Genomic DNA, 18865 nt, shown 5'->3' with positions numbered 1-18865 from the left:
CTGAGAATAATGCCTCCTGAATTTTCGCGTCAATTATTATTTTGTGACCGTTTAACTAAGAAAGGGGTTGAAAATTACCCGGAAATCGCTACTTGAGGAGTCGTTATCAATTGCACCATTTCATGTTAATATAAATGAGTACTGTTCAAATCGGTCGTTAAGTCAAAGATATCTCTTCCAAATAAGGGTAGGTCCGATCAGACACGATAAATAAATATTTTCTTTAAGTTTAATTAAATTCTGGCGATTTATGAAGCTGGGAATGACTTCAACAAGAACAACGTATTATATTCAAGCACTGAATATTGGCGAATTTGCTTCCCTTTTTGGTATTCTACGAGTTTTGAGGTTGGTTTCCACTTTACTATAACACATTGTCCAGGTTGTACAATAGTTTCCAGCTTGGATTTTTGGCTTTGTAAACTGTTCCGTCTTCCGTTAACAAGAGTTTACGTTTCGTCCATGTTCAACGGACTGAACATCCAACACTTTTGAAAGTCCGACCGTAGCCGTCAACAATAGGGAGTTTAAGAAACCACGACGGCTAAGGCGACGAAAACGTTATTTCAAATTAAAAGTTTGAGCTATTCTAAGTATTTCATGATTATTTCATCTTGTTTATATTATACAATATGGGAGAAGTGTCCTAAAACTGGATTGGTACGGACAGACTTGAAGTAAAGAGGGAGACTGAAAGATTCCCTGTAGTTTGTCCACGTTGTCGTCAAAACCTTAAACGATGATTTGGTCATTTCACGTAGTACTTTTGACGAGTACGGGAGAGAGGTGTTCCAAAAATGCGTGCAGCACGATCAGTTTGGTTCTTTTAACCAATCATATTCCTACTTTTTGGCATTGTCATTGCCGCAGCCGTCATTGTTTCTTAAACTGCCTAGTACCAGGGAACATAAAAGTGTTAACGGTTTTTCCATCCTCGGAGATCCAGGGGCAGTCATTCGAGACGGGACGAGAATCAGGACTGGCGTAAAGTTTTCAAGTAAGGGCGTTACGCCAGTCCCGATTCTCGTCCCGTCTCGACTGACTGCCCGTGGTTTCTCCGAGGGTGCGGTTTTTTCTAATGACGAAATTGTCTACGGTTATATCACCGCGTTCAACAAGTGAATGACCAACAAATTTAAATGACTTTTTTCACATATACATTAAACTTCAGTTGTTCCTCAAATTTTGCAAATTTTCTCTTCTACAACGTACAATTTTGGAAATAATACAGAAGAAGCGCCTATTAAATTTTGTGTTCTTGATCAACAAAGAAAGAAAGAAAAAGAGAAAGAAAGAAAGAAAGAAAGAAAGAAAGAAAACGGTTGTGATCTTTAGGAGAATTAACATGTTTTTTCTCTTTTTGTACAGATGAAGGAACGTCCTTGTTCTATTCTTTTTATTTTCATTCTTGCCCAGTGTTCAGTTCGTTCATCCGTGCTACAAGACGAGCCAGGAGGGAAGAAGAGAGGCACCTTCGAGGCTAAGGGTTACGTCCCTCAAGAAGACCATCCAGGTAAAAGGAACCTTTTGGACGAATTGTTCGACACTAAGCAAGTTTTTAATGATCAAGATGCTTGCATGTGGCGATGCCAAGAACGATGCAAGAATGAGTGTAGAAATTATGAGGAGGAAGATGAGGAAGAGGAGGAAGAGGGCTGCAACTGCAACGATTACCAGCGGTTGAAACCTTGCATGAGGAGGTGTCGCAACGGTGACTTAGATCGGCCAGGGCGGGAGATGTGGGAAGAGACGAAGAAAAAGAACACGAAATGGCAATACATTTGAGTCGTTGTCAGTCATGATTGTATCTCACATTAGTTTTGCTTGTAAATCGAGTCCGCGCCTTAATCGCTAATTGTGTAGACGCGTTGTTATACGGGTTTTCCCTCTTACTTTCCAAAATACTTGGTCATCGATGCAGTTAGTGTCAGTAAAATTGTATAGTCACATAGAGATAAATAGTCCAATAATGAAATTTGTATTACCAGTTACATTAGGAGGTAGTATACAAAAATTTGGTTTTATCAACGGAGTTGATAATGTAAATTGACCACCGTACAGAGATTCTAAAAGCTGACGTTTCGAGCGTTAGCCCTTCGTCCGAGGGCGAATCGAGGGATTATGGGTTACGTGTAGTTTTTAGAGTAGAGTAGGAGCTACGCTATTGGTGGTAACATGGCAACGTGAAAAATAGGAATATATTAGTTAAATGAAAAGCGTTCGTTAATACCGTGAGGATTAAGGGTGCCGATTTGAAAGATGAATTTTTGTTCCAGATTCTTGCGGCTTTCCGTCGTACCTAGATGTAGGGAAAGGCCGCAGATAGCCATGTGTTTTTTGGAGTGGTTAGGCAGATTAAAATAGCGTAGCTCCTACTCTACTATAAAAACTACCCGTAACCCATAATCCCTCGATTCGCTCTGACGAAGGGCTAACGCTCGAAACGTCAGCTTTTAGAATCTCTGTACGGTGGCCAATTTACATTCTCAACTCCGTTGATAAAACCAAATTTTTGTATACTACTTCCCCACCGACGCAGCACCACAGTTTCTTTAGAAACTACCCCTTCACATTAGGAGGTAAGCTTGCGCCTTGTGAAAGAGAAACAAAGAAAGTTTCATGGCCAAAAGCTCAGTTGATGTGGAGCATCTGCACTAGTAATTGAAATGCCGTTTGTTCGACTCCAGCAAAGGAGCACTGATATCAAGTTTTCTCCGTGTATCCCCGATAAGCCATTTGAACCATTTTTTTCCAAAAATAATTGTTATAAGTCATCCCAGAAACCTATAGGGGTTGAAACGTGTAACGGCCCCTTGTGTTCTGGGAAACAAGCTTCTGAATATGCAGTTTGCTAAATGCCATATTTGGAACAACAAGAGCGAGGGGTTTCCAGATATGGTACTTAGCACCGAAACGTTCAACCAATCAGTTCGCAATATTCGGAAGCTGTGAACGCGCGTTACACGTTTCAACCCTTATGGGTTTCTGGTCATACTTGAAACGATATGCATGACTATCAATATGCTATTTCCGAGTTCATGTCTGCCTCCTCTTCAAAGCGAGTCTAGGTGCGAAGGTTTTGTGATGGTAATCAGGTCTACTTTACATATGAATGAAAACTAATTTTAATAAGAAAAGCTTCGCACTTAGACTCGCACTGAAGAGAAGGCAGACATGAACTCGGAAATGGCCTATTGTAACAATGTTGTCCTTTTCTTGAGCTTGGAACTGAGAGATCATAAAGGACTCTGGAATCCGAGAAGCCGTACCTGTTTAGGCAAGCTAGTTGACCCAACGAATTTGTTCGTCCAACAGCAATAAGATTACCCTCGACCCGTAAACGTAGGACTGTAGTATCTAGTTTCGTGTTTGGAGATGAGTAACTGATGCGGAGCAACTGACGGAAGCGCACAGGGAGGATTTGAGGTGTAAGTCGCTCTGGGTGGAGAAGTAAAGCGGGTAAGAGGGACACAAGAAATTTAGATCATTCTTTTTCCAGGAACTTCAAACTTGACAAACTTCTGTCCGCCCTGACGAAAGTCTTAAAATACTTTCTAATGTTGGTTAAAGTGCTACTACGACCAAAAAAACAATCATTATTTTTCTTTGGATTTCAAAACTATGTTAATTAAACAGTAACTGAACGAAGTTTTAAAAGCCTTGATTAAAGAAAAAAAGACCTTTCTATTTTAACTGGAATTTTCCTGTTTAATGGTCCGCCATTACTAAATTTCTTTAAAAAGAATAGCAAATTGCAACCGGATGATTCTATAAATGTGCCATTAATCACAAAAACGTGAAGACAGAGCCATTTTTGAGCCTTGGAGTGAGAAATCTAAGTGATTTTTGTTGTACGCTGCAATGAAATCCAACCCGTACGGCGCTTCATTGAATCGAAGTGATTACCAAGCCACTTGCATCGTCAATCGTTTAGTGCGGTGAGTTTTCTTGCCTTTTAAGGCCTTTTGAAGCAGATTTGAATTCGTTCATTAATTTTTGTTCAGTACTTACGTCCGTCATTGGACGCCCCCTCGATCTTTTTCCCAATTTTTGTCGTTCTTGGTAGCAGCCGATGGTACTTAACAAAACAATATTATGGGCTCGTTTTATTTTTGATCCGCACGCCATAAGGCTGGCAGAAATCCGTAGTCTTGATTTTTCGGCGGACACTTTGAAAAATGAAATTCGAAAAGTTGATATTTTGTCGGCACCATTGGCAAAAAAAACGTCCGAGGGGTCCAAAATCTGTCGGCTTCTTGGAAGAAAAAATCCGAAACTCCCATTGCAAGGACCCACCATCCTTTGAGAGAAGGGGGGGGGGGGGGGGGATAAAATGGAAGGACCCAAGACCCCACTTTCTCCTAAACAAAAGGCATCGTCTCGAGACTCTGGGGAATAAACTCATACAAATCCATATATTTATTCCCCAGAGCCTCGAGATGATGCCTTTTGTTTAGGACTGAATTTTAGTATATCGAAAGTGGGCGATTGCTTGCCTCATGCTAACTTTTAAAAAAATAATAATTAATGCACTGAAAGTATTGATCCCAGACCCGTTGTGGTTGTCTTCGAAGAATTTACTACATTTGGTTTTTCTCATTTTCGATGTCAAATAGCCCTGTTTCATTGTCGAGAAGTGGATTTTATTAAGATGGCTTCATTGTTATAATTTCTTCTGCACCGTCCACAAAATGATTGCGTGATGCGCAGAACGTACGCGCAATAACAACGGTGGCACCGTCCTTAAAGGCACAGTTTCACGGTTTTGCGCATGTCCAAGCTTTGGCGCCCGGGGGAGGGGGGGGGGGTACTCGACATATCCCTGGGTGGGGAGGTACGGCGCGGCCCCTCATACCCTGACCCTGTTTAAGACAAATATGGCTAATTTTCCTACCCATTTTAAGACAGAATTCCGATTTTTGATACCCTGTTTAAGACATTTAACCAAGTTTAAGACAAATTGATAAATCGTTACCCTGATTAAGACAAAAATGATAAATTCGATACCCTGTTCAAGACAAAAATCCCGAAAAACATACCCTCGCTGGACGCACGTCCCCATTAAGGCCCTTTAAGGGAAAATACCTACTTTCACGTAGACACGTCAAGCGGCAGCCGGAAAACGAAGAAAATGGCGGGAAAATCATGGTCACGTGGTAACTTTCGCAGTTCGCGTTTCACGCAAACGTAATGCTAAATCTCTCTAAGAACATGGAATTAAAATGGCCTGACGTGACAGTTTGCCCATGCGCAGAGACGTGAATCTCTCCCTTTGCTGCACATGGCGCATGTCCAGCAAGCTTATTTTTATTCACCAATAAGTGGCCGATCAGTTGTGTGACGCTGTCGTCGTCGTTGCTTTTTGACTTCTAGGAGAGATCAGACCATAAATTGTCCTCACAATTTCAATACACATTGCCAGGTACACAGGCATTCAAATTATTATCGGGCAGGGGACATTATCTTGTTGTAACACCGAATTCTCATGACTAGCCAAATAAAGAAACACATGGCATTTGTTGTCGGAACTAGAACTTTACCAAGAACCATTTCCTTAATTTTCAAGAATCTTCACGCCATGATACACGATTGTACCAAGAATGACAAGCTTGTTTCCAACTTAAGGTCTTTCCCACCAACATTTTGTTAAAAAATTCATGAAAAAAGCAGCCCATAAAATACCTATTTACTGGAAACAGATCATTGAATGCTAAGGAATCGGTCTTTTTCTTCCTTACAAATACACATGAGCATTTAGGCAAAAAATACCACCACGCAAATCCAATTTTCCTTAGGTGAATTTATTGAAGTTGCTATATATGAACGTATCGCACAATTGGGAGTGGCAGAAATAATTAATGGAAGGCAGTTAAGTACTAGATGTTATGGGACACTTGCAAAGAACTTGAATTCAGTTTGTGTCAGATGGAGTCACAAAGATGTTTCAGTCCTCCAAAAGACTCAACATATCAGAGGACTGTTACAATATGTAGGAGGAAACATCACTAGATTGAGAAAAAAAAATCAAACAACACAGATACGTTGGGCACCCTTAAGAATTTCTTGTCACATGTCACACAATCTTTGTAACACAACCCATGATACAATGATTGCATGACTATTCAAAAGAACACGAGTGTGGTTCCTTTCTTGTTGGTAATATCCCCTCAAAATGGTGAATTGCCAACAAGACAAAGAGTGCAAATATACCGGCGCTGTCAAGTACTACTGTTGCTATTTCTTAATAGCTTGGGGTTCTTCAATCTTAACATCCAAACATCAAATGAAAGCTACAAACAATCTAAGCAAAGGAAACGAATAACATGAAATCCTGTGACTCAGGTGGGCTAGTCAGCATTAATTAACTAAATTATCAGACAAAAGGTTACGAAACATGATTATTCACTGTTGATAAAAACTGCTGATTGGCCAGCAAGCATGCCATTACATCACTTCATATTCTTTTTTGATAGAGCGCATGAGACAGCAGGCAAAGAGAATGCCGATCAGCTGAGGGAAAACAAATGCAAACAGGATCATTAGCAACACATTTTACTGGTAGCCTACACTCTAGTTCATGAGAAAAATTAAATACTAGAAATACAGGGTAAGGGAGTTTTGTAAGGATTTTGTATGAACTTGGCAAATTAAAAAAAAGCACAGATCTCGACTCGCCCATTACCGGCAAAGATGGCAAGTACTAGGGAAGGCCTACAACCAACAACGGACGTTTACATTTACAAGTTGACTAACTGGAAATGATATGGGGACTTGCTTCCAGCAACTGGAAACATCTGGCTCTCTCAGGTCTACACGTTCTTCTATTTGCTTAGCTGAGAAACATTGACAAAGACATCACTCTTTTCATTTTAGCTGCTTAGACTTTAGAAACATAATGTGACCCGGTGTTTTCACGTGCATGGCATGTTGTTTAACCGTGTCGCTTTAAGTTTTAACAAAAAGGAGAACCAGCGCGCAGAGGTCTCATTGAAATTAATGCCTTTTATTTGTTGAAATTCAAATTCAAAAAACTGTTTTTACTCTTTAACTCTTTAAGAAAACAAGGGAGTAGGCAGAGGGCATCAGATACATGTTGCACAAAAACTAATTCAACAAACCTGAAGAAAGGCAACTCCAACACCAACTCCACCAATGATAAATATGTGGTCTTTGAGGTATTTTTCAAATTTATCCACACAGCCCTACAAATGGAAAAAAAGAAAAGAACTCTATGAAGCCTGATGGGAACTTTGAAGTGCCACAGGGAAAAAAAACTGACACAATTATAACAATAACAATAACAATAACAATAACAATAACAATAACAATAACAATAACAATAACAATAACAATAACAATAACAATAACAATAACAATAATGATAATAATAATAACAATAATACCAACTTTCAATACAATGAAAGGGAGAGATACCAGAGGTTATCCCTATACGAGGATATCCGCCCAGATGTTATTGATCTAGAGTCGATATTTTGGCTGGTTCAAACTCAAACTGCCTTTTTGACCTGTATGTGACCTTTAGCTTTAAAATGCTTAGTTTTAAAAAATTCTAACTTACATAAGCTTTAAACATAAAATGAAAGAAGTGATTTTGGAAAACATTTAACTATAAAAAGCTGCGATAAAACACAATGTAAACATTCTTTATCAAGTCAAAATTATTTGAAAATTGCAAACTATAAGTACAAAAAGAACAGCAGTTTATAAGGAGCCTGTATAGTGAAAGAAAGGAACAATGACAATTAAACAAAAGGTTTGGCATGTATGGAGTCAGCCTGGATATTCAAATTAGGCTTGAGAATTTCTTTGCTAACCTTAGTCACAAACAAAAATGAGTTAGTTTTCGTCATTACTAGTAGCTATTCATGGAGCTCCACTGGTGAATCTGCAAAATTAATTAAGTCTAACCTAAGCATTATTTAAGCCTAAAAAAGATGGGGGCTTAGTAAGGATCAGTTTTGGTTTAATTGACTTGTATGGCTCATTGGCTCATGCCGTGTCCTTACTCTTTGCTCACCTTAGTCACAAAGTCACTGTCTGTCATGTTTTTTGCTTGTCCAAAGGTTGAAGGACACACAGTTGCATTCTTACAGCAGGAAGGAGGAAATTTTATTTCACCACTAATGTTCATAGTTTTGTAGTCCTTGTAACCATTGGCCCCACAACAATCAAACTGCCAAAAAAAAAAAATGATATTACAAAGAGATTACAACATCTTTGGCATGAATGAGGGAGGACCATTTCTGATGTGGTAAGACAAACACAACATTTTGGAGTAGAAGGAAAGGTGTAAGAAAGATTGTTAACCATATGATGTTAAGAAAGCTTTTATTTCCATGAATAGAGATGTCTTGTTTCTTACTTTTAATTATCTTCCCTGCAATTTTGGTCCCTCAGTTATTCCATGGATTCAAACCTTTTACAGCAACATATATCAGAGCGGTGTACACTCAATTCAGTGTTGATAGTAATTAGCGAATTGCATTGGTTCTGCGTTAATTCACTCAGTGATTGGTAAAAAGATCTTGTGCCATTTTGTAAACCAATCAGAAGTGAAACCAAAACCAATTGTGGCTTACGGGTGCACATTTTTCAGCGCTTTGTGTCGGCTTCGTGTAATTACCGGGTACTTGGAGTTTTGAGTGGTTTACTGGATTGTCTCTGTCCTTTTTGATCGCCCAAAGTAATTACTCAGTGTCGCGGGAAGAAGGAGAATTTTGTGTGGAGCATTTAGCATTTTTTCCCCCTCCCTCCCCCCCCTCTCCTTTACACTGATTATAAGTGTGACGAGTGCCTGTCTTTGCAAGGCCGTGGGGGCTCATGGCTGGTTTGTCAGGTTTTGCTGCAGTTTCCATCTTCGAGATGGCTACCAACAGTGGAAGCTCTAGGGTGTCTCAGGCACTCAACCTCCACTTAGAAACCCAGTTGTTAATCACAATGAACTTGTATTGAAGATAGGTCAAAGTTAATAATAACAAATATGGTGGATGCAGATCACCCTGCCAAGCAATGAAGATGATTAATAATGAGGGGCAAACCTTATCACTCTTACAATTTTAAAAGGTCAACACACCTCCTTTTGTACTTCCTCAATTATGTTGCGGTACTTCTCTTCCGAAAACTTGTGCAAGGATTCTTCCAGTGCATCTTCAGCAACTTTTTTTAGCTTATTTAAAAGATAGAGGGAAATGAGAGGCCTGAACAAGCCAAACCAGAGCACTATTGTTATTAGCATTGGTAATCACATGATTTGGAGAAAATGAGCATGAGTAAAACAAAAATTACACAGGCCCACTGGGTGGTTGCAGTTTGTAGTCTTTGAAAAAAAATTCAAGTACTTGTTTATTCGAAATTGCATGGGAAAAGTCGCGTGATTACAAATTAATAACTGACACTAGAAAACATAGAGAACCCCTGCCATAATAAGCAGAGGCGATGCATGCACATCATGAAATCACACCAAAATTGTGCCATATGTAGGGTTGGCACTTGATTGGCTATCTGTGGCTTTCTTCGATCCCTGACCACTTAAAATGCCTGGTGTGCTGTCTTTTTACACTGAAGTTCCTCTTTTCTGCACCATGTTATCAGAAAACTGTAGTTCTTTTTTGCAAATCAGAAGCAATAAAATTTTTTATTTACATTATTAAATTGGTAACAAACAAGAGGCACTGGCAACAATGTACAATTGTACATATGTGTAACAAAAAAGATCGTTGGAGACAAGATGCAAATCCCGGCTCACTTTCACCATTTAAGTACACTATTGTCCATAGCATGGTGGAGATATTTAGGGCGTGTTTGATTGACTGTATTCCGGAATAGGAATACATGGAATATAAGTTAGAAATCCTTCGCTTTTACGGAGGTTTCAAACATCTGCTAAAATGATATTTTAAACATATTTTTATTATCCTTGCTGCTTCAAAACGTGCCAAACATACCGTTTTAACCATCACTCCACGTACTGGTATTCTTAATTCGGAATAGGGTCAATTGAACGCGCCCTTAAATTCACTGTAGAGTGGTGGAAATTAGTTCAATGTTGAGCAACACACCCCTTTCGCCTCACAATAATAATTTAACCCACGGACTCCTTAGAGCGGTTTTCAATTGAGTGTCAAAAGTAATTAGCGAATTGCTTTGGTTTTGCATTACTTCACTCAGGGATTGGTTCAAAGTTCTTGTGCCACTTTTTCAATCAGTCAAAAGTGAAACCAAAACCAATTGTATGCACATTTTCCCGTGCTGTGTGCCAACTACGTGTAATTACTTCCAGTTTTGATTGGTTTACTGGATTGTCTCTATCCTTTTTGATTGGCCGAAGTAATTACTTTGGTTTTGGTTTTACGACACTCGACTGAAACTCACTCTAATCAATTTTAATCTGTCCAATGTCAGACTATTTCACTTATCAATGGGCAACGGGGGGGGGGGGGGGGGAGGTTCAGGAATCAATGGGTTAAAAATCTCTACATCCATTCAAAACTTATGTCCCCTTTAATCCATTGACTCCTTACTAGGGGGGGCTGGTTTAGGAGTCATTGGGTTAATGAGAAGAGCCAAGAAAACCTAAGGTACCTTGGACTCACAAAATGTGAACAGAAAACAGGAGCAGTAGCCAGACAGTCAATAGGGTAATGAGGCTGTTTCAAGAAAACCAAGGTTGCAAGAACATAAAAGCTTCAATGAATTGAAATGCTGAACTCACTTTGTCTCTATTGGCATAGGCATATGCTCCAGCAGCAATTTCCAGGATGAAAATGATTGCCAACAAAACAGCAAACTGAAAAAAACCCAATGCATTCAACACAGTACAAAAGGCAATAGATGCTATAAAAGAACACTGGTTCAAAGCTATCTAGGTTATTAACTTAGCGACGGGTGCAGGGATGGCGCAGTGGTGAGAGCACTCACCTCTCACCAATGTGGCCCGGGTTCGATTCCCGGACTTGGTGTCATAATTATGTGGGTTGACTTTGTTGGTTATCTACTCTGCACTAAGAGGTTTTTCTCTGGGTACTCTGGTTTTCCCCTCTCCTCAAAAACCCACAATTGATTCAATTTGCACTAGTTTGTTGATTTCAGTTTACAGTGTGACAGTCATTAGCACTTCAGCGCTAGAGGACTAGACACTTAAATAAACTTCCTTTCCTTTCCTTTGAGGTCAAGCATTCTGCTAGGATTCTCTGTGGCAAAAACACAATAATTATCAAAATCTAGTTCATCAAAAAAAATAAAAACTAGTTCCTCAAAAAAATAAAAACAAATGAAATACACAACATGAAGTTTCTGGTGAGAGGGGAAAACCAGAGTACCCAGCGAAAAAGCTCTCAGAGGAGAGAGAACCACCAACTCAATCCACAGGAAATGTTAAGTCCTGGAATAGAATCTGGGTCACATTGGTGAGTGACGAGTACCATTCAACACTGCACTGACCCTGCTCCCAGATTACATGTAAACCTATGATCAGGATTAGTTAAGGGGTTAGTGTTTGTTATTTACAGTGTACGAGGCTGATTGCAATTTTTATAACTTGTAAATTCAAAAGTGTGGTTGTATTTTTTAAAATATTAATAATTATTTTTATTTTTATAGTCATAGTTAGGTGAAGGTCATACGTTAAATACTAGTATTTTGTATACTTTTCAATGGTTACATATGTGTGTTTAGATGAAAGTATGTAAAAACAGGTGTGACATGACACAAATTTTGATTTGCTTTGTGTTGTCAGATGCACGTTTTGATTGGCTTGACGTGTATCAAGAAAATCTGTTTCAATCAAGAAGTAAAAAAACAACACTTTCCTTCAATTGTTGAATTGTTTTTGAGAAATGTTATAAAAGCAATACAGGACTTTTTCCGTGTTTTCATAGCCTTATCTAAACACTCAGGGAGTTTGGAGAATTCTCGACAGTTATGCAAACCCTTGACTTGCATAACTGTCTCGAATTCTCCCAACTCCCCCTCATCTTTAGGCTATGTAAACATGGAAAAAGTCCTCTATTGCTTAATTACATTATAATCTTAATTATGCATTTGTCACCTGATATAACATTTTTGGACCACTGGGAAAAGACGCTAAGTAAACGTATTATTAATACCAATATTATTTTTACCTATTTATTGCCATCGTCTGGATTGCAGGTTGTCCTTGCTCCAAAGGTTTTCAATAAAATTTGAACTGGGTGACTGATTTGAGTAGAGCAATTGACCAGTTGTTGTAATTGTCAAAATGAATTTTAATCTTAGGTTTGAAAGAATCTGTCTTTACTTACTTCAAATCAGTGAAAAAAGTAGCTGACTTCTCTATGTTAAGTAACCAATGCTTTTTGTTGGCTGAACATACTTGATGAAATCACTGAAGATGCTCACTTGAAAAATAGGTAATTTGGGTTGGGTGATCAAGGGAAAAACTGGAGCTTTCACTAGTGTCTTGAAAACAAAAACCCCCAAGACCCAAAGACCCTATGACTCAAAAACGCAGAAAGTAACCCAAAACCCTCAATTTGCCTAACCATAGGCCTAGCTAGGCCTACAGTTGTTTTTTAGGCCTAGGGATAGCCAAATTGAGGGTTTTGGGTTACTTTCTCGATTTTACGAGTCTTGGGGGTCTTAGGAACCAGGTGATCTGGTGACATAATTTGGAGGACTGGGAGAAAAAATTTTAACGCCTTATCCCACAACCACGCGCGGCCTTAGGTGTTGTTTCCAAAATTCCTGCAGTATTGCCACAGATCATTGCGTGTCTACCACATTTGCTGTTATTGAATGAACATTCAAGTAGACCCGGCAAGATCTAACCTTGCCTCTGCCATGTTGAATTCGAAAATAAGGCCGCACGCAGTTGTGGGATACGGTGTTAAAATTTTTCTCCCCAGTCCTCCGAATTACGTCACCAGATCACCTGGAAAGGAAGGAAAGGAACTTCATTAAAGTGTCTAGTCATTCTAGTACTGGGGAAATTAGCAACTAACACAAATCAAGTCAAATGTTGGTTTTTGAGGAGAGGGGAAACTGGAGTACCCGGAGAAAACCTCTTGGTGCAGAGTAGAGAACCAACAAACTCAACCCACATGGCGCAGGATCTGGGAATCAAACTCGGGCCACATTGGTGGAAGGTGATTGCTCTCCGTAACCACTGCACCTTTCACCAATTTATTAACATTCATTTGAACAGCTCAACGTAAAAGCAAAGCATACCGTAGTGACCATGCAGTAGTTTTCTTTGTAAGCACCACAGCATCCCAAGAAGCCCACAATGGTAACTACAACCCCAATCACAATCAAAAACACAGGACCTGTTGTCATTTCACTGTCGCTAAACTGAAGAAAATCTCCAAACTTTCCCTTGACATAGACACCAACAGCAATTAGTGCAATCCCAGAGACCTAGTAACCACAACAAAAATAAAGAACAAATTATGTACAAGATGATATTTCACCTATACATGGGTATAAGCTCATTGAGTTCACTGGTTAGAGCAGTGGATGGTGGTCATACCTTTTGGGTTATAACTGATAAAACTTAACGAGCACTTCGCCTCAAGCAAAGAACTTCAGTTCATAGCCTGTGGAAAAACTTCTGCACCATGGGCATCGAAAAAAGCAGATTAGGGTGGGGTGGGTAACACAAATGGGTGGAGGGGTGGGAAGTAGCAGCACCCCAATAACTTCACTGATTGCTCTGTTGCCAGCAGGGTTGTCGTGATGGTGCAGTGGATAGCACACCCGACTAGTAACCAGGGGGACGCGTGTTCGATCCCCACCCATGGCATATGTTTTTCATTCAAAATGGATCAGTTAGTAGTTCGTGGTCACTATTTGTACACTCACCACTATATGTAAAGTTTCTTTTATTTAGGTCCAAGAATGCGTAAGATAGAGATAAGGATGCCTTAGATCGTTACATAATGTCAATCTTTCAGAAGCTTTGGACAACGATTAATGCTAGGTAGGAATAATATTAATGCTACATAGGATTAATAGGAATCCAATGTAGGATTACTATTTATCAGATTAATTTTAATATTAATACTAATCAGATTAATTTACATAAGATTAATATTAATCCTAATTGATTAAGGCACGGCTCAACCCTCAGTAAAGGATTATTAAGGATTAATATTAATTAGATTCATAACAATCCGAGTTGTCCTGTTTAATTAAAACCAAACCTCAAATTTCACATTTGCCCTTGAAGCTTCGCTTCTCAGCCAAATATTCATCTCTTAGCCAGAGACATTATCAGCTGACATACCAGCCATCTGAAATGGTTATTTACTAAACATTTTATTCATTTACTATTATTTTGATTCATTTATACAGCATTCAACCCTTCGGTTTACCTTCCCATTCCATCCCTTAGCAGTGGCCACTTATATTAAGAGATCATTGGTGACAGTGTTCAGCTTGATCTTAGAAGCTAAAATGAGCAAGTCTTTCATTAAATGCTCAAGAAAATTATTCCAGTTTCCATGGAGCCAAGAATGGTTTCCAAACAATTTCAATAAAATTCTGTGTTTTTGGACAGTATGAATTTGATGTTAAAATGTGGAAGGCTTTTCTCATTTTCATGAAAAGTCTTTCACTTTCAGCAAGCTTCATTAAAATAAGAAAAGCCGATATGAACATTTTGTACAATGACAGCTTGGATTTTCTGAGCAGCTACTTTGTAAGGGACGGCTTAGCTGCACAATTCCGCCGCTCGAAAAAGGATAACAATGACCGCTCATGCAAATCAGTCGGAAGATTTGGTTTTTCATTGATATGGAAAAATCTAAGTGCCAGTATCACAAATAATTTAGCTTTAACTTATGCCAACCCTTTAAATTAACGTATAAAAGAATCCTTAAAACTTGAAATAGGTCTGACTCCTTTCTTGGACAGCAGCAGTGAACTATTAAACCACCGACCGTAAAATGGCAAGCATATTCTTTAAATTGATATCTGCCGCTATAATTGTCTAGTCTTCAAGTGAAAACCAAATCGATCCTTTGGTGTTCACTTTTATTTGTTTGAAAAGTGAATTTCTCGGCATCTGCTTGAGAAGGATCTTGCAGAAACAAATTGTTTCTATAATACATGCGCACAAAATTGTTTCGCTGACTGTTCGAATAAACAGCTGAGCGTGAGATTAACAAGTACCGAACTACTGATGGGACGTAGTTTCTGAAAAGTGAAATATATTCGCGCGTCATTTAATAATTCAACCACCCTATTGCTTAAATATTGATTAAAACAGCCTCTGCCATTAAAATTTAGTAACTTAAACGGTTCGAGAAAATACAAAAGTTCAATATAAATGAATTATCCTAAATCTATGCAAAGCAGCGAATGCAGAGCGTCACGCCTGTTGGTATATTTGTCTTTCTTATTTAGAGCATTGATACATAAACGAGAAAGGAACTTTACCACAAATACCGCTTTTCATCGCTTAGAAACGCGTACAAGAGTCCTGCAATATAGTGTATAAGCGAAGCACAAATCACAAACTTAGATACGTTACTCCAAAAATTTCGTATGCGACCTTGCTACGTGTCATGTCTTAAACCAGATCAGCGCGGCTCAAAATTCGTTTTACAACTTACCCAGAAAAGAAGGTTGAAAAAGAACAATAGATATTTCACTAAAACCATTCCTCCAGATGCCATCTTGTCTTTTTTGGGGCGGTTCAGAACTTCACCATATGTACCACTCTTCCGCTGAAAGTTATTGCAAAATGCAGGTAAGCATGCTATGTTAATTTCTGTTAGAGAACCTTTGGGTATACACGTCACTTTCTCGGAATTTCATTGGCTGTTTACAAATCCCGTAGGAATTAATTGTCACAATTTCGTAAGTTCCAAAAAAAAATCGTAGAATTTAATAAATCTTTAACTTCTTCAGAGAAATCAACAAAAAAGAATTGCATCTTACATGAGATTTATGAACAAAAACACTAAAATACAAGTATATTTCTCTTATTTGCAACAATAATACATCGTTGGTCAAACTTTATTTATATTTTTTACTTATATTTATAGAGTATTTTACCTCGATGTCCTAGAATACGTAGAAACTTGCACCAAATATGCGATTAACAGACGCCTATAATATATGCACGAATGACAAAGTACAAACACTCATGATTGCATAGACGCTTGCAAACAACTGGAGCGCGAAAATGTTTTCCGCATTTTTTTCAAAAAGTCAGGGACCTAAGCTGTATTTTACAGATTTTACACATCAACCTGTCCTGTCAAACGCTTTCTGTCGCAATACGAGCCCAGTTTACATGCATTGACTTATATTGTAAATTGTCTTGGTCTTGTTTATTCATTACGGTCTAATACTTGTTTGATATTTGTTAACTCTAGCAGAATAATTAATTTGAGACGATTAACTAAATCTTTCGTTGAATTTGATTCAGTTGTTAGGGTCCGTGGTTTCCTTACAAAAGGAAAACAAGGGACACACTTTACTTTTGAGACCAAAGCAACTCTACAGTATGTTCTGACGAAGTTTATCGTCAGTCCATTTGAAAGTAATTTGCTTTTTGGGGAATGAAATAATTCTTTCTGGTCTAATGCCTCACAAAGCGTCTTAAAACTGGGTGTACCTTGGGTGTCGGCTCTTCGCCCAGACCTATTTAGAACCTGGACAAAAATTTATTTGAAACAAATGGCACAGGGCAGCGCCCTCTTCGTATTCTTTTCGGACTGAGACCCGATTGGTCTGCAATGAGAGCGGTCTATCCTGATTTGCAGTGAAATTTACCAAATATCAATTAAATTATCCAGATAAGTGCGAGATCACTTTTTCGTTACATTGATTTATTCTGTTGTGAGCTCAATAAAACAAATACTTTATTTAATCTCAAGCTCTTAATCAATTGGAGAGGTTGTAAATAAAGTCATTTTCAAGTACATCGCGTAAAATTCTGTTTTTGATGGAAGAGAGAAACTTCTTTGAGCAGCGCAGAGCTCACACATACGCCACCCACATTGGTTGATGGCGCTTGGCTTCACCTCTGCGCTCTTCCTCTCCCATATATTCATTTTTCAAGTGAAGCTATGATCTTCGCAGTTATGAGCGCAATTTTTGCAATTGCGTAGAGAGGTCTGAAAAATTCAGGACTTCAGTGGGGTTTGAACCGTGACCTCGCGATTCCGGTGCGAGGTACTGAATGCTCGGAGATATTAGCTACACCACGCTACTCTAAAAATCCGAGGGTAAATAAAGATATATGATATGATGTACTTAGACTAAAACACCTCAGGCTCGGTTAATATCGCTGAATACCAAATTAACTCATGCTCTTAGTTTGAAGAAATTTGTAATAATGTTTCCTACCCAAAGACTAACTATTTAATTTTTTACGTTTTTCTTTTGTATTTACGACGGAATTCGCACCGAAGGCAAAATGTAGTAAAAAACACCAGTGTATCCCATATGGTATCCAAATGTCGTGTATTTCCTTCAGAAGTCAAAAAGAAAAGACACCAGGCCGGATATTTGTTCGGGATATATTTAGCAACATCTAAAATAGGAAAATTGAAATGTGATATTCAAAATGGGTAAAATAATGTACACGAAACCCAAATGCGTTAGGAGAGTTAAAAAGAATTCCCTGTCACACCTTCTAGAAGCGAAAGCATGTTAAAATTCCTCTAAATGTAAACCTTAAGGATAAACACCTTCCCGTCCTTATTTCTTGATTTTCGTCAACGATATCCAAACACGCAAGGGAGTGAGAAATGGGGACTGGATTTGAAGTCACTTGAAAAAAGGCTTGATTTAGCTCACACTTTATACTTAACAATTATTCGCCGAAGGCGAAGTGATTATCGGTGAATATTCACCGAGACGAAGTCGAGGTGAATATTCACCGATAGTCACTGAGCCTGAGGCGAATAATTGTTTTAGTATAAATACACAGGTGATTATTTCAAAAAAGAGAAAAAAAATATTTCAACGCGAAATCATCTTCACTTACAGTGGCAAAACGACTACTGGCAGCCATTTTGTTCGTCGAGGTGATTATCGGCTGATAATCCGAGATAGCGAGCCAATGAGAGCGCGCGATTTTGTATAATCACCTGTGTATTTATACTAAAAGCAGTTATTTCAAGGTGGACACTGGGCTGAAATGAAGTGACGGGACTGATAGTCCTAATCCAGAAGACCAAAATAGAACACACGGAGAACGCAAAAAAAAAAAAAAAACGACATAAACTTTCCTTTATCCCAGGTTGACTGATGAAACTCAAAACAGAAGGCAGCATGTAATTTTATAAGAGAAAATCATTTAATTGATTGAATGAGGGAAACACTACTAGCTGCTTTGTCCTTGTTTGTACTGTTGTTCTCTGTTTCTTTTCAATAACTGGTTTATACAGTATTCGTTTTCTTGTCCAACTTCTGTGAGTCTCAAATCCATGGCTCGTATTGTTGTATTTTCTTCCATCCCCTCTTGTAATGATTTTCCACCGTCCTAAAAACGAAAACCCAAATCACTCACGATATTAAATTTTAAGGGGCAGGTAACTTAAGTGTCTGATTTATCAGTACGGTAAAGTTTCAGCAAAGGCGTTGACCGAGGAATACCCAGGGGGCGGGGGAGTGAAGTAAGCGTTTCTCGAAAGTCCCGAAACTTTTCGGACGAATTTCGGGTGGCATTAAACGCCTTGTAACTTCAAAAAGAAAACGTTTAAAATCACGAAACTTTGCCGTTGGTTTGTTTTCTAAATATTTTAAGCAAGAGCCGATACAACGTAGATTTGATTTTAGTGATGTACTATATTTCGGCTGGCCAAACCAGCCTTCTTCAGGTACAATGAGAGTTTACATTGAATTGCTTCTA

General features: G+C 38.6%; 2 protein-coding genes and 1 long non-coding RNA gene across 3 annotated transcripts in view; 1 reads left to right on the top strand and 2 right to left on the bottom strand.

The window, feature by feature from the left end:
• Positions 1 to 216: 216 nt before the first annotated feature.
• LOC138049667 (uncharacterized) lies at positions 217 to 1953 on the top strand. The gene is made up of 2 exons (XR_011132426.1): positions 217 to 348; positions 1369 to 1953. It is a non-coding gene; the product is annotated as an uncharacterized lncRNA (long non-coding RNA).
• Positions 1954 to 5785: 3832 nt separating this feature from the next.
• Positions 5786 to 15769, bottom strand: LOC138049669 (CD63 antigen-like). Its single transcript, XM_068896064.1, has 7 exons — positions 15612 to 15769; positions 13225 to 13413; positions 10733 to 10807; positions 9095 to 9187; positions 8039 to 8194; positions 7119 to 7202; positions 5786 to 6510 (listed from the first exon to the last, which is right to left on the bottom strand). The coding sequence occupies exons 1-7, from the start codon at positions 15672 to 15674 to the stop codon at positions 6445 to 6447; spliced, it is 726 nt and encodes a 241-aa protein (XP_068752165.1). The 5' UTR covers positions 15675 to 15769; the 3' UTR covers positions 5786 to 6444.
• Positions 15770 to 18288: 2519 nt separating this feature from the next.
• LOC138049668 (dynein regulatory complex subunit 5-like) overlaps positions 18289 to 18865 on the bottom strand; it is a 14609-nt gene continuing 14032 nt past the window's right edge. Inside the window, exon 14 of the mRNA XM_068896063.1 lies at positions 18289 to 18496. Coding sequence (XP_068752164.1) covers positions 18338 to 18496 — 159 coding nt within the window. The 3' untranslated portion in view covers positions 18289 to 18337. The remainder of the gene's footprint in view (positions 18497 to 18865) is intronic.

This window comes from Montipora capricornis, chromosome 5 (genome assembly GCF_036669925.1).
Source record: "Montipora capricornis isolate CH-2021 chromosome 5, ASM3666992v2, whole genome shotgun sequence".
NCBI lineage: Eukaryota > Metazoa > Cnidaria > Anthozoa > Scleractinia > Acroporidae > Montipora > Montipora capricornis.
The sequence above is the reverse complement of the archived record's forward strand: the minus strand, read 5'-3'. Positions and strand labels throughout refer to the sequence as shown.

Bases quoted from the DNA above. Each gene is read 5' to 3' on its own strand.
- LOC138049669 (XM_068896064.1), bottom strand. From the start codon at position 15,674: ATGGCATCTGGAGGAATGGTTTTAGTGAAATATCTATTGTTCTTTTTC. The intron at 10,808-13,224 runs GTATGCTTTGCT...GGTTTTTTTCAG, and splicing joins ACTACTGCATGGTCACTACG to TTTGCTGTTTTGTTGGCAAT. The intron at 6,511-7,118 runs GTTTGTTGAATT...GTTTTCCCTCAG, and splicing joins TTGGAGTTGCCTTTCTTCAG to CTGATCGGCATTCTCTTTGC.